The sequence below is a fragment of the Chaetodon auriga genome, chromosome 14 (assembly GCF_051107435.1).
Source record: "Chaetodon auriga isolate fChaAug3 chromosome 14, fChaAug3.hap1, whole genome shotgun sequence".
Taxonomy (NCBI): domain Eukaryota; kingdom Metazoa; phylum Chordata; class Actinopteri; order Chaetodontiformes; family Chaetodontidae; genus Chaetodon; species Chaetodon auriga.
Window position 1 is genome coordinate 14,510,842 of NC_135087.1, and position 14,940 is coordinate 14,525,781.

A 14,940-nucleotide genomic window follows, 5' to 3' on the forward strand; every position below is an offset into this window, starting at 1 on the left:
CCTCCCCGTCTTCTTCTTTTGCTCTTACGTTCACATGATACCTGTGTGTTTATTTATTAGTCTGCTTTAGAGTTTCCTTATTGCATTATTTTTGTATTTTCACTTTGCATGCATGCAGGCGATGTATGCAGGGTAAATCTGTTGGAAGCCACACTTTGACCATGTGTGCAGAAACTGGGCCAATCCACCTTTTGTTTTAAATGTTTCCCAAACGAATTCAATGAGATAAACACTAAAATTATACTACAAGCACAGAAAACAACAGATATTCATGTAAGTCCACGAGTTAAAATTTTGGCACAAATATGTCAAAATTAGCTTCATGATAGTGAGATTATTCTTTCTTTTAACCCCCAACACTCATATTTGACACTGAAACACCAGGATGGTCTGCATCTTTAATAGTTTCAGAATGGAGTTATTAAAATAATCACGAGACCCAAAATAGGCACGTGTTTGTCTTTTTTTCGTCTCCAATTATGCCACAAAACAGGCAATTTCATATTTATTATTTTCTAATTAGAACTAAATGCAAAGAAAGACGCCAACTAAAAATGCAAATCCACTAATTGCATTAAAAATATCAATAAACGAGCATGTTTCATCAAGTCCCTGCCATCATTTCACTGAAGTTAATGTTTTAGGCCCATACATGACTTAGATACCAGGCATAATTAGCGTTATTTCAGTGTAATGTTCAGATGAGTTGGAAGTAGTGATCATGCCTGTATTAATATCATCATATATAAGCAAAAAAAAGGCCGGTTAATTATTCATTAGTCTTGCACTTGGGTACCATATTCTGTATGATTTTGCATTTCCTCGGAGGAAACATCCCAGTGATTTAATCTGCTCTGTAGCCCGTGCTGCTGCTGCTGCTGCTGTGGGATTAGCGCCGTGCCGGACCGTGCCGCGCACACCGGGTCCAGACCGTCCAGCTGGCGTTTTTTTTAGGGAGAGCCTTTGATTTGCGTGTGATGAGTTTCCCATAGCATCTGGAGATCAATTATCCATTCGTGTGAGCTAGTGGTTGAGAGATCTTACTTGGCTCTGTGTGTGTGTGTGTGTGTGTGTGTGTGTGTGTGTGTGTGTGTGTGTGTGTTTGTGTGTGTGTGTGCAGTACATACTGATTTATACTAAGAGATTGAGGTAATTTTCTAAACCATAGCATAGCATTTCAGGGGTAAGCAAGAGGTGTGAAATAGACGATTTAACTAGGCCTGACTTCCTAACGAAAGCGGATGTAAGCATTGATATGTCTGCAGTGGGTTTCTGATAGCTTGAGGAAGGTGTGCTGTTTGTTGCTATACGTCTAATATTCATATTTATTGTCTCCGTGAAAAGTGAAGGATTCAGGTTCTCTTGTGTGCAGTAATTAAATTTTCCTTCTCAGCCTCTCGCCTTTCTTCCTGCAGCCTGTAGTCTTGAAGAAAGTCGTTTCGTTCCTCCTTTTCTTTCAGTAACCCAAATCCCTTCCGCTTTATCCATATAGTCCCGAGGAAAAATGCAGATATGTATCCGAGAGGGCGTATAATGCATCCATGATCCAGAGGAATCCTGAATCCTTGCAGCTGATTGGCTGCTGGGTCCTGCCTCTTGTTGGGATGGACCTGTTGGATAAAAGGACCATTTTCTAAAGGACTCTTGTGTGTTATACAGAGGATCATGCACTGGGGACCCTCCCGTAAGACGCTGTAGAGAGAAAAGGGCCTTTGATCGAAGACATCATGACGGGGAAACAAGGCGCCGTGCTGTCGGAAAGTTTAAATCTGTCGGAGAAAACCTCTGTGGGTGCAAACGGAGGGAGTAACAGCCACCAGCCGAAGAGCAGCGCGACCCATCCGCCGCCCAGGTGCACCGGCTTTGGCATCCAGGAGATACTGGGGCTGAATAAGGAGCCGTCCGCGGCCCAGAGGAGCCCGGGCTCGCTGCCGGCCGGGACGCACCTGATCACCGCCAGGTCCTTGCTGGGCCCCGTCGGGGTGGGTGTGGGTGTCGGGATGGGATTAATCGGCCCTGGTGGAATTCCGTCGTTTTACAGTCAGCCAGCGTTTTTGGAGACGGTGCTGTCGGACGCACAAGATGTTCACCTGCAGCCCCACAGCAGGTCCGGAGGACCGCTGGACACCAGCCAGTCCGCCAGCTCAGGTGATCTGCAACCACTTTCTAATCAGAGATAATAAATACTGATCTCACTGCAGGATGTCTGACTGTGTCATATCTCCAACCGGGCTGCTGAGCATGCACTGCCATTTGTTTTTGTGTTTTTTTCCCCACTGTATTATTATTATTATTATTATTATTATTATTATTATTATTATTATTATTATTATTATTATGCTGGTTTATTTAAAACGTAATGATCAGTTATAAACAGCAGAGTCGTGTCATTGTCACCAGGGTTTATTGTGATCATTCAAAATGCTCTCATGGATGTTATCAGCTTTAACGCTTTCTTCTTGTTTTAATCCAGACTCGGAGGATTTATCTTCAAACGAACGAAAAGTCTCAAAGTCATCAATAAGTCAGAGCAAGAAACGCAAAAAAAGACGCCACCGGTGAGTGAATGATTCTGCTTCATGGCATTCATTCTTAGCAATTTCCAGCCCGTAAAATAAAGTGAAAAGTAATAATTTACAGTAAGAGTTTGTGCAGTTAGTGTTCATTGGTAGTGGGTTGTTGTTTTTTTTTTTTTAGTTTTTGATATTTTTATTGTACTCTTAATAACGAACGAGTCCAGTCACTGATATGCAGTTATAAATTGGCCCTAGTTTGTCTGTATTTTCAGTCATTACTGACATGAAATGTTTGGCTTGTCCTGATTTGGTTTGCTAATTTTTTTTTATTACATCCATGCACACGAATAATAAAAGACTTACTTTAGTGAAATGGTCTATTATTTATACACATTTAATCAGTTCTGTTTCACCTTTTGCGCTTTTATTTCGGTTTTGAAATAAGGCTTGGCTTACCCTTTACTTTGAACCAGTGATATCTGCAGCACACCATATATTAAAATATATTATTATATATAATTATATATATATAAAATGACACCCGTCTCCACAGGACCATATTCACCTCGTATCAGCTGGAGGAGCTGGAAAAGGCCTTCAACGAAGCGCACTACCCGGATGTTTACGCCCGAGAGATGCTGGCCATGAAAACAGAGCTACCTGAAGACAGGATACAGGTGACAGGCTGCTCTATTGCACCGTGTGTGTGTGTGTGTGTGTGTGTGTGTGTGTGTGTGTGTGTGTGTGTGTGTGTGTGTGTGTGTTTGTTTGTTATGATAACAATATTTAAAATTTGCTTGTCGGTTTTTGAGCATGGATCATCCTGTTTGCTGGAGTCCTGGATATTTTTCGCACATACACAGTTTTTATTGTTATAAGAGATGCGTCGCATTAGTTTGCTTCATATTGAGCCTATTTGAATTAGATGCCTCCTTTAATCCGCTCTTTAACTCATGAATTAAGCCTTATTTTAAATGTCAAGGTGTTAGAAGGTGCTACTTTTAGCCAGTTTTGCTCATAAAAATGCTGCATTTTAAATTAAACGCTGGCTATGAAAAAAAAAATTCCAATAGGTTCGTAAAATTATTATTATTATTATTATTATCACCATTATTATTATTATTATTATTATTATTATTATTATTAGAAGCACAATTCAATCTATATTCTCTTTCAGATGCAATATGTATATATCCTATTTCTGATTAATTAATGGCAAACAAGGCACCTACACGATAATTTCAAAGCATGTAGTGTTTTACATTGCTAATTTCATTGTATTTAAGAGATTCGACATAGTCTAATCATAATAATAATAATGATAATAATAATAATATCCATCTATTTAATAATTATCTTCAGAATGACTTTGCAAAGCATATCTCATCAGTATATTATTTAATAAAAAAAAAAAAAAAAAAAAAAACAATGTATTTCTGAAATGATGAGCCTAGCTGAGCTGTGTGGGTATTAGAAGGTAAATATTATTGTTTTTCTTATGAATATGCGCCTGTAATCTTCTCCGTCAGCGCTCATAAGCTCCTGCAGGCCGCCTCAGCTGCTCTCTGTTTAAGGGGTGGTGGGCTCTAAGTGAGCCCCCGCAAATCGATCAGCGGTGCTCCCCTCCTGTCTGAACAAAGCCCGCTCTCCTCCAGCATCCTCGCCAGGATAGATCATCTCTCCCCGGGCTGCAGTTGGATGTGAAACAATTTGTTCTCGGAGAAGGAGCCGCTAACGACCTAATCAAGCTATCAAGGCGGAAGAAGATTGCGGTGTGACCTGGACCATCCATCTGCCGGGGCGCCTTTTAATCTCCTTCTCATTACGGGCTCGCAACAGTGCAGCCGCGAATAAATAATAAAAAGGAAATAAATAAATAAGGCCGGGCCTGCTCCTGTCCTAAATAAAATTAACACCCAATTTTCTCATCGAGTGTAATTAGTTAAATCAGACGAGCTCGGGAGGCTGGCTGCTGGAGAGACGCAGGGAGTTCAGATGAAATAACTACATTGAATTTATTAGCACGGGTCAATGGCGCTGCTCCCCCGAGTCCCGGTAGTTTAATTTCCCGTGATATTTGCCCGCCTGCCCGCCATCGATTGGGCCTGAAATTAACTTATTTTTCAATCAGCCTCGGCGTGCCCCAGGGTCACTGCTCCTCGCAGCTTCCACACTGGCTTCTTTTGAGGGAAGGAGAAGCAAAGGGGGAGAAAAAAAAAGTATCTTATATGAAATAAGGGTTATCATCAGAATTACCAGAAGAAAAGACAGAAAAAAAAAAGGCTGAAAACGGTTTGATCGTTTTCAATTTAATATCTGTCCCCTCGCTTGAGTCCTCTGTGCGGCCCCCTCCTCTCCTCCCAGAGCCATCAGAGCTGCCCTGAGTGGAGTGTTTAACAATCCTGTGTTGTGCTATACAATCAATTTGGCCTCTCCCTCTCTCTCTCTCTCTCTCTCTCTCTCTCTCTCTCTCTCTCTCTCTCTCTCTCTCTCCCTCTCTCTGAGCTGACAGATAGCCTGCAGGGCCTCAAGCAGCTGTTGGCTGTGGCCGAGTGAAGTGTCTTGATGTGTCAAACCATCTATAATGCCACAGCAGGTAGCTGGAGATCAGCTCTGACAGGAGGCAGAGATCCTTCACACCTGTGGCCGGCAGGTTATGGGAAATCAATGGACTGAATCCAAACGGAGCAGTTGTTATCTTAAGTTCCTTTGAATCACGCTGCAGATTCCCAAAGAGGTCATCTTTAAAACAACTGCTGAAATGCTGAAACTGAGTTTTCATGCCACTCTCTAATAATCCATCCTTCATTAAGGGTTTATAAGGTGTAACTAATGGCCCCAGTGATGGTTAATAAATCATTTACTGAGGCTCTACAGGTCAATTAAAATCCATTAATATCCTGGGTTGCCAGGTTTTGAAGGTGTTTATCCTTTCTAATAATGTGCTTGTAGTAATAAATACTGAGGGGTTTGCACTTTTTAATAAGCCTTCATGTCTGCAGTTATAAATAATATTAAGTCATCAATTAAGAGTTTTTACCACAGTCTGCAATATGTCATTTGGACCGATTGGACCACATGAGCACCTACCTTATGGAACAGACTCCAAAAGAAAGGATAAACAGCTGCCACATGGATTTTCCACAGTCTACCAGCACAAACTTTAGTATTGATGATAGCTTACAATTGATGTATGAAGAATTAATACGTTATTTCAATAATGAAGCTAAGGCCTCTTCGGGGTGCCTTATTAGGAAGTGGTTGTTGTTGTTGTTGCATCTTGCAAACAAGGAAATAGAAATTGCAAGCTGCAGTTGGACTGTTTGCAACCCTTAAAAGACAAATGAATCCTTGAATTTACTCATTACCTTCACTCTGCTGAGACAAATCTCCTCTGAAGTCAAAGGACCACTAATCTCATGTGGTTCCATCTCTGTCACCCCTTAATGAGCGGGAACATTGTCTAGTCTGTGCCATGTGAGTTAGCAGATGCACCAATCCTATGTAGTTCTATCTCATGTATCTGTGACTGACATCTGGGTGTCCTCCTCTCACAGGTATGGTTTCAGAACCGCAGAGCCAAGTGGAGGAAGAGGGAGAAGTGCTGGGGCCGTAGCACCGTGATGGCTGAGTACGGGCTGTATGGAGCCATGGTGAGGCATTCAATTCCCCTGCCAGAGTCCATCCTCAAGTCTGCCAAGGATGGCATCATGGAGTCCTGCGCCCCCTGGCTGCTCGGTGAGGCTTGATGTCTGACTGTGTGTCCAAACATTCAGTGTCATTGTCTCATATATGCACCATGATTCAGGAGTAAGAGGACAGCATTTTCAATGTGGTAGTTCATCAAGATATACATGCGTAATCCCAACACTGTCGGTGTTTCACTGCAGCAGTGAAGGACAAATTGCAGGCACTTTTGTCTTCTTTGCACAACTTTGGTAGATGCTTCAGTTTGCCATTTAGAGAACGTTTTGCATTACATGAAATAGTTTCATCCTCAGTGCTGGTCATCCATTCAAACATTACATTCTAAACCGGAACTATTTTTGCTTGCTATTTTCAGTCCAAGATGGCTTACCAATCAACAGACGCTATTCTAAATCTGAATACCCGCAACTCTTTGCAGGGATGCACAAAAAGTCCGCGGAGGCAGCAGCCCCCCCACCAACAGGAAAGTGCGACGCGCCGCAGCAGCCGAGCTCTCAGAGGGCAGAGGAGGCTGAGGCGGAGGAGAAGAGGTCGGAAGGCAAGTCCACCATTTCTAAAGAGGAACTGAGGGAGAACAGCATTGCTGCACTCAGGGCCAAGGCACAGGAGCACAGTGCCAAAGTGCTGGGGACGGTTTCTCACGACAGACTGCCGGACGGCAAACAGCAGAGACAGGCGGCCGAGGAGAATGCCAGCGATCGCCTGAGTCCAGCAGAGGAGGAGAAAAGTCCATAGAGGCTCTCACCCTCCTGAGGACTCTTATTCTCGAGAGCGAATGCAATGGCCTGGCTGCTTTCAGCATGTGTCGGGCCCAACGTAGCTGAGCGTCCGGCAGGTCTTCATCCCTCACTGACTTCGCTAAACTGGCCCGCATCTGGACTTCTCTGAGAAGACAACTCACCTGGCCCTCTCTGGCTCTGCGCAGAAGATGCAAAAGCACTTTCTCTGATTTACTTCCAAACGTACAGTTGTTGTAGAGAGGATTTGACTGAGTGGGAGTAAAAGTGTTCATATTAGTGTATATAGATCCCACAATTATATGTAGAGCCAGATGAGCAAAGTTTTATCCAGTATTATAACACGTTAATTAGGACTACAAATGACCAGTGAGCGGTCAGTGCCTGAAGGTCTACATTTCATTGTTGGCATTCATTCTTAATGTTGCTTGTGCTAAATGGTGACATTTGAAATAAGAACCATCCCAGCGGCAGTGCTCTTTTAAGAGAAGGGAAGTAGTTGTTGTCCTATATGGCTTTGTATATAATTGATATATTAACCTCTCTCACTAAGGCACAATTTGAAACATGTTTTCTTGTAGTCTTAAACAATGTTTGTGTTTCCATTTTGAAATATGTATAACTCGAGATACAAAGCATAAAACAGACATCACCTTTTATTAAATGTGGCTTTTTGGTGTCTATTCTGCTTTCCTTTCAAACAGTGCTCTGTACAAATGAGTTCATTGTCGAGGCATGGCTGGAACTCCTCAGCGGCGTGAAGCTGCTCTCCTTGTTGGAGTGGCTACTTGTTGTCACTTGATGCTCCGCTGGCCGGGCTCATTAGGACAGAGTCCACAGCTGCATGCTTGGGTTAGTCCCTATAATCCGTCGCAGTTGAGAGCCTTCAATTTCAGATTAAACTAGGGGACCAGTGCTTTTGGGACGGAAGAAAGAGTGAAAGCACCTCCCCAAGAAGGGTGACCTCAGCCCGTTTTGAAATCACTTTAATAGATGCTATTACCAGCCGACTCTCAAGCTGTTTCATCCTCTTATCGAAACACTTAGCCGGAGTCTAACAGCTTTATTTGTCGGCAATCTTGATTTTTCCACGGGCTGTTCATAAAACGTTGCATCAGGCCACTTGAACTCAGCTTTACAACACGTCTATGTGTACACATTAGCTGTAATCCATAACACATTTTACACTTCCTCCTCAGTTAGTGACCGGGCCTTCCTAATGAGTTGAACAATTGAGTTCTACTCCAATTAAACAGGGAGCAATTTCAAAGGGCAAGGGACGACTATTATCAGTATGCTGCTGCATGTCTCAGCGCTGAATGGCTCTCAGATTGGAACCATAATGTCACCAGATGGGAAAAAGGTTGCTAATTACATTGTTGACAGAGATAAGTATACATGCAATAATTAATGGTGGCTGGGAGATGGACTGGAGTGTGTCAGAGTAATGAGAAGTGTTGAAACATGAACCTGCGAGTTACATTGATGGGTGTGTTTTCAGGATGATGTTTGACCATATGAACAGTGTGAGAGGTAAAGAGTGGCACACTTAAAATTTATAGGCTGAATTTGTGATGGACAGCTCCTGCAGCGGCATTAAGGAGAGTTTTGTTGTACTAAAAAAGCTTACATTAAAAGAGTGGAGGGTTTCGGACACCATGCATCATCACCCTTTAACAAATACACTTTTGTGGGTTTATTTTGAGGAACATAAAATCAGACACACAGCTGTCTCCCTGAGCTGACAAAGATTCAGCAACTTGTTAAGCAACACTTCAGCACAGAAAGTGCTTGCTCACACATTTTCTTGGACCTGACATCAGTGGTTAAAGGCAAATCTCATTGCTTTCTCGTTTCACCATCCTGCAGCTAAACTACATGTGTATTCTCTATTTTCTAAAACACCAAAAGGGATTCTCAGCGCCGGTCTGTTGGTCAGTCTGCTTGCTTGGTGTGTCACTTTGGTTCAGACTGAAATATCTCAACAACAGTCGGATGGATTGCTGTGAAATTTCAGGACAAAATTTCAGCTCTCCAATACTTCAGTTTCTGGTCGAATACCTGCAAAACTTACGAGATTCCCTTCGGCCTCAGGTGTACCTTGTGTTTTTTATGCAAATTAGCATATGTTAGCATGCTAACACTTAACTAAAATGGTTAGAATGACAGATTAAACCCGCTAAACATCGGCGTGTTAGTATTGTCACTGTAAGCACGTTAGCATTTAGCTGACAACAGTATGCTAACATGCAGGGTGTTAGCATGCTGCACTCTTTGTCTTGTTTACTGTTGATCTGAGTCAGATCCGTATGAGGCCCAAAAACCTCACACCCCAAACCTTGGCAAAATTTAAAATTGATCACTTGTAAAGGATATTTAAATATTTAAACTAGCACAAGTTGGAAGACTTTGGTTTAGTCCTAAATTTCAGAGGAATTAGATTCACATTTTAAGCAACAAAGATCATCATAAGAAATCTGATTTTGCACATCCTCTTTTAAAGTGGAATCCTCATGGAGCCTGGTAACGATCTGAGGCTGCGTGACTGAAATGATGTGCAATAGAGCGAGTCCTCACCTCCACAGACCCTCCACCCAATTCAGTTATTGAGGCCAAGACACATACAGAGTGAGGATTATTCCAGTAAAGTGCAAAGCTATTTAATCCCCCGAGAGTGGACTAGAAGGATATGATAGATCAGATTTGCTGAAGATCAAGCTGGTTACATTGGATATGAAGAGGTAATTCACAGTATCCCTCATGATGGACAGTCTGCTTGTTGAAGACCATCATAAGATCATCTCAATCCATCCAAAGTGAGCTCAGAGGGAGGTTTATGGGAAGATTTCGACTAATATAATATTAACATTGAATTTACTTTTTGATAGGGTTTAGAGCAATATGATTTGGTCGGTGAGATTAAGTCCATGCAGATCATTTTTGGAGGGCTCCTGGCTCTGGATGCGTGCTTGAGTTCAGATGGAACATTAAATGTAGTTAGACTGAAGAGGACTGAAATGTGGTGTTGTTCTGCCCTCTGCTGCATGGAGTTATCAACTAAAGCCTGGTCAACCCTCAGTGGAATATAGAGCTGCTGTTTTTACACTGAATCCTAAATATGCATTTAGTTACTGCATAAATATGATATCAGAGCCATGAGTGAATGAACTGAACCTTATGCTTAAAGTCTGAAAATACTGACACAACCACCACAAACAAAAAGACTGAAGATGTGTAACTCACAGGCAGTTTGGACACATTGCTGAGTTGAGGGAGAAAATCAATTTATCTGGGGCTGACAAAACAATCTCACAACAATTAATAGCTGTATGTTCACCTCCAGTATAAATATACTGAAAAACAAGTTAGTTTGGAGCCTGAGAGCTCATTCTTAACCTTGCCAACAGCAGAAAAGTCAGTAAATAGAACTTGTTGGTGTTTTCTTGTGTACCGTGTAGAGGTGTGTGCCTTTGTTTCCTGTGTGTCCTGTATCGGCAGAGGCTGGGCGTGGTTCTCCAGGTGACTGGGAGCTGGCTCCAACACAGCTGGGACTCATCACAATCAAGCACAGCATAAAGACTGTGGACTGCAGAGGACTCGAGGCCAGATTGTTTCCGCTGCTGAGTCGTATTGTTGGTGCTTTCTGAGAGTTTAAGTGTATATTTAGTTTGTTTCTCATGTGTCCGTTACCAGTGCCTGGTCTCCTGTTTGTCCTTCTTGACACCACCTCCCTCAACCCTCAAGTCCACAACCATCACCATCTAGTTTCACCTGTGCCTCTACCACCACATGCCCTCTAACCAAACAAATGTTTGTGTGTGTGTGTGGGGGGGGGGGGGGATTCTTTATGTATGTATGTATACACAAACACACAAACATACATGTTTCTGACAGCACATGCACATACATTGGATAATACACACTTGCATGAACAATCTATATGTGTGTACATGATTTTTGCAGTGTGTGTGCTTTAGAGTATTTATGTATGAGTGTGAGAAGTTACACTTATGTAGACTATGTATACTTACATTAATGAACAACGCATTTGCAAGAGCTTTATTCATTATGTTAATTCTGCTAACATTTGATGTTTGTGCTCATGTCTTTTAATCATCCAACGGATCTGACAAAAATGCGAGCACGGTATTAAAACACTGAGTGTAGTGTAACATGTTGTCCACATGGTGGCAGTATTGAGCTTCGTTCAAATTCAGATCCTTTGTCATATGCGTTCCTGTGAATTAAATTACACCTTCACAGTCACATCTTTTCTGTTACACGGTTAGTAAAGGAACATGGTGGTGCTGAAACATCACACACGTCTTTCCATTGATTCATATCTGTCAGGCTGTAAAAAAGGCTTATGTGCGAAGCTTTCGAGCAGACATGATCTGATATCTTGATCAATATTTGTCATCTCTTGTCAGTCCTGTGGTGCTCTCCGTGATGAGGCTGTCTGCTGTGGGTTAATGGAGACTGTATTGATACTGTGGCTAAATGATCTGTCCTGGCTGGGGGCTGATTTCATCTCCAAGGTTCATTTTTTTTTCCTTGGTTGATAACACGCAGCCAACCAGCTCCCTGTTACCCCTTACTGGATAAGAGCCGTCATCTCAACGCCTCCAACTAGCTGAGATAATCAGCATTCAGAGCTTGTGCGGGGCATTAGCGCTTTATTTGTGAAATAATAATGCTAATTTGGCCCCACAAGCCTTTTGATTAAACAGCTGATTGAAGTCTGCTGTTGATGTCGGTGGCCTGTTGAATACTGCTCTGTGCTTTCATTAGGATAGATTAAAGTCTGACTACAGCAGGAGAGGAAACAAGGAAGTTATGTAATGGAAAGTAAACAATATTTTATTTCACCTGCTGGCCTGTTGGCGTTTCCTTCAGCATTACAGCTGTAAAATCAAACAGTGACATTCATGAACTGTGTTGATATTGGACATCTGAAGCGTTCAGTCCCTCAAAAACATATGAAATATCTATTCTTTTTCCAGAAAAAGGCATTGAATCTGAAAGCCCTTTAAATATTATGCATCAGGATTATGGGGTTAGACCGATTACAGTAGGATGATGGGAGCTCTGTCCCTGGATAACCTTTACTGTCTGCGCTCAGCTTCACAGACCTACACTCCTCTCTGTCACTGCCTTGTCTAGTAACAAACATCGGTTATCTCTTGAAGTTGGACTTGACTGCTTGTCCCAGAAAGATTTATGATGTGTGGCACAGCACCACCAGCCGTCCACTGCAGCCACCCTCCAGCCCTCACTGCTTGGTATTTTCAGCAGGCCATCTGTGGCCAGTTTCACATGCCAGCTCCAGTCATATGGGCAGACATAAACTGTGTTAGTCCACCTTTATTTCAGTATTATCTCACCAGCCTTTATTTCTTCCTGCTTCATTTTCCGGGTGGACATCATCTCTCCTGTGAACTGTCTTGTACCTGGGATGCAATTAAAAACCTTTATTAGATGCTTCTGCTGGCACAAGACAGCTGTTTTTGAGGAAAAAAGGAAGCTTAAAGCAAAAAAAGAGAGAGAGGAGGGGGAGGAAGGTGTCCAATGTAGACTTATCAAGAGAAGAGAAACATGAACAGATAGACGCGTTTCCTTGTTGCTGAAGAGTGATAAGTAAAGCCAGATGATGAGGCTGTGAGGCCCTTATCAGTCCAGAGTGTGTCCTGGCACAGAGAGAGACATGTTGCCGTGCAACAAAGGTGTGAGGGCAGATAAGCATGTATGTGTGAAATGCTTCAAAGATGAGCTTAACTCTGATATTAAAGTGGGGTTTGAAAGGAATAGGGAGAGAGGCGGGGGGGGGGGGGGGGGGGGGGGGGGGAGAGAGAGATGGGTTTACAAAAATGGATGCTGACATCTGTTGTGCTGTAGGGCTGTCTTCATTTCCTCATGCACACTGAAAAAGTGCTGTGGAAACGCCTGTTGGGAATCCAGATTGGTCCTGCTGAAAATCCTTCTGTGGAAGTGTGCAGGTATGACCAGCTAAATGCACTTAAAGCATCAAAAGTAAAAGTACTCATCCTGCATGATAAATGGCCCGTGTGACAGATACACTATTATAATTAACGTTGTTAGATGTGCACATGTGACACTGCTGCTAACTTGTAGACACAAGGGTTAATGGGTCACAAGCTAAAAATGTTTCAAATAAATGTAATGAAGTAAAACGTGCAATATGTCCTGCTGAAATGTTGTAAAGTAAATGTATGAAGTAGCATAAAACTTAAGTACATCCATCACTTCAGCTAAGAGTTATTAGATTGAATCCCTCAAGAACACCATCAGAGGGATGCAAATGAACCATAGCTGGCATTATTATTTGATAAATAAGTTATTTTGTTGCTCAGATAGCAGATCATTATGTGATCCCTGGTAAGGATGTTGATTTTTATTAGATCTACAGTAGATGAGTCTTTGTTCTTTCGCTCAACAACTGGATTTAAACTAAGTTACCTAAATGTATTTGAAGCATAAAGGGGCCCTGGCAGGAGACCGATGGAAACCTAAAACAAATCATATTGCTCTGCACCTTTAATGGGTCACTAGTTCATTAAATTACAATCCTGTGAAATCAAGACTGACTGCAGTAACATGCTTTTGGATTTGGCTCCAGATATGTTAGAATACCAATATCTGAAACTCCCGGCGTGTTGAAATGCCGAGTTAGTACCATTATATGCTCATTACAATTCATATCTGCATGTAAACTATTGAAATCTCAAAGGGCATCAGACATGAGTTTAGCTCCATCCACTGCCATGTCTTTGTTGCTGCTGTTGAACTAGAAAGTGTCCCTGGAATAATCAAATATACATTAAATACATCCGCCTGCATGGAAAATGATCTCTGGACGAACTTCAAACAGCATGCAAGTGTCTTGTCATCTGCCAAATTAACTATGTGATTCTGATTTAAGATCTGTCAAACAGCACAGAGCCAAGAGGTTTTACACTTTTACCAGATAACCACTATTTCCCCCAGTAGTTGGAAATTTCAGGACACTGTTTCCACACTCCTCCTTCACATCCTCCCATTGTGCTTTCGGGTGGTGAGATGCTGCGCATGCTGAATCTCATTACAGTATTAGTATTACACTTGATTTCTCCATCCTTTTCACAAGGGAAATTCCTTGATAGATTTCCAGGATTTTTTTTTTTCTTCAAACCATCAGCAGTCAGTCATCAGTCTACATTCACACCATTTTTTTTTTTTTTTTGTAATTGTTGCAACCACTTCAAATAAATTCTCTGTTGCAGAGGCATAGCACAAACTGAAGATATTGTTTATGCGCCTGCCTTCCAGGAGCAGAGCAGTGACAGGTATTTCATCAAAGCAACAACAAGAATCTGATAAGGCCTTTCGGTCGCATGAACAGTCAAGAGCATCATGCTCCTTATTAATGCGGCACTCAGCTCTAATGTCTTTTTGTCTTTCCACTCCCTTTCAGCGTCTTATCCGTTTTGTTTCAGCCCATTCATCACTGCTTTTCCTCTACAAATGTTTCTCACTTTCGTTTCTGTGCACAAAGAGCCATTCATTCTCTGCTTTTGTCACTTGCTAGATGTGACAGTTCGGGGTATGACTTTGTCAAACTTGACAAAAGCAGACTTTTGGTTAATTTTAGACACAGGGATTATATTTAGAAACACAGCAATGACTAATAATCCTTTTAAAGTGTATATTACACATGCAGTAATGACCACATTATACCTATAGTGTGCACATGTAATGAAATATACAAAGAAGTTTAGATTTAAGCTGCTGCTGCCTCTTGGAAAGTTTTCATTCTCGTGGGGGCGGATGACTAATAAAATCAGTTTGCTTCTGGTGGTCTGAGCTAGCTATGGATGCTGTGAGCGAGTGAGTGAGCGAGCAGGCGTGGGTGAAGCTTCCTATCTATTGAGGGAGAGAAAACACATGCAGCGCTGCACTCGCTCGCAGAGTGAGCCCACTTC

At 42.1% G+C, this 14,940-nt stretch overlaps 1 protein-coding gene across 2 annotated transcripts; it reads left to right on the forward strand.

Annotated features, from left to right (window-relative positions):
* The first annotated feature begins 1,618 nt into the window (after window positions 1-1,618).
* vsx2 (visual system homeobox 2) lies at window positions 1,619-7,644 on the forward strand. Of its 2 annotated transcripts, none has more exons than XM_076748913.1 (5): window positions 1,619-2,148; window positions 2,474-2,558; window positions 3,070-3,193; window positions 6,074-6,254; window positions 6,580-7,644. In XM_076748913.1, exons 1-5 carry the CDS (start codon window positions 1,728-1,730, stop codon window positions 6,957-6,959), a joined length of 1,191 nt encoding a protein of 396 aa, XP_076605028.1. In that variant the 5' UTR covers window positions 1,619-1,727; the 3' UTR covers window positions 6,960-7,644. The 2 variants fall into 2 exon arrangements, with proteins under 2 accessions (XP_076605028.1, XP_076605029.1); XM_076748914.1 differs by having other exon boundaries at window positions 6,643-7,644.
* The last annotated feature ends 7,296 nt before the right edge of the window (window positions 7,645-14,940 follow it).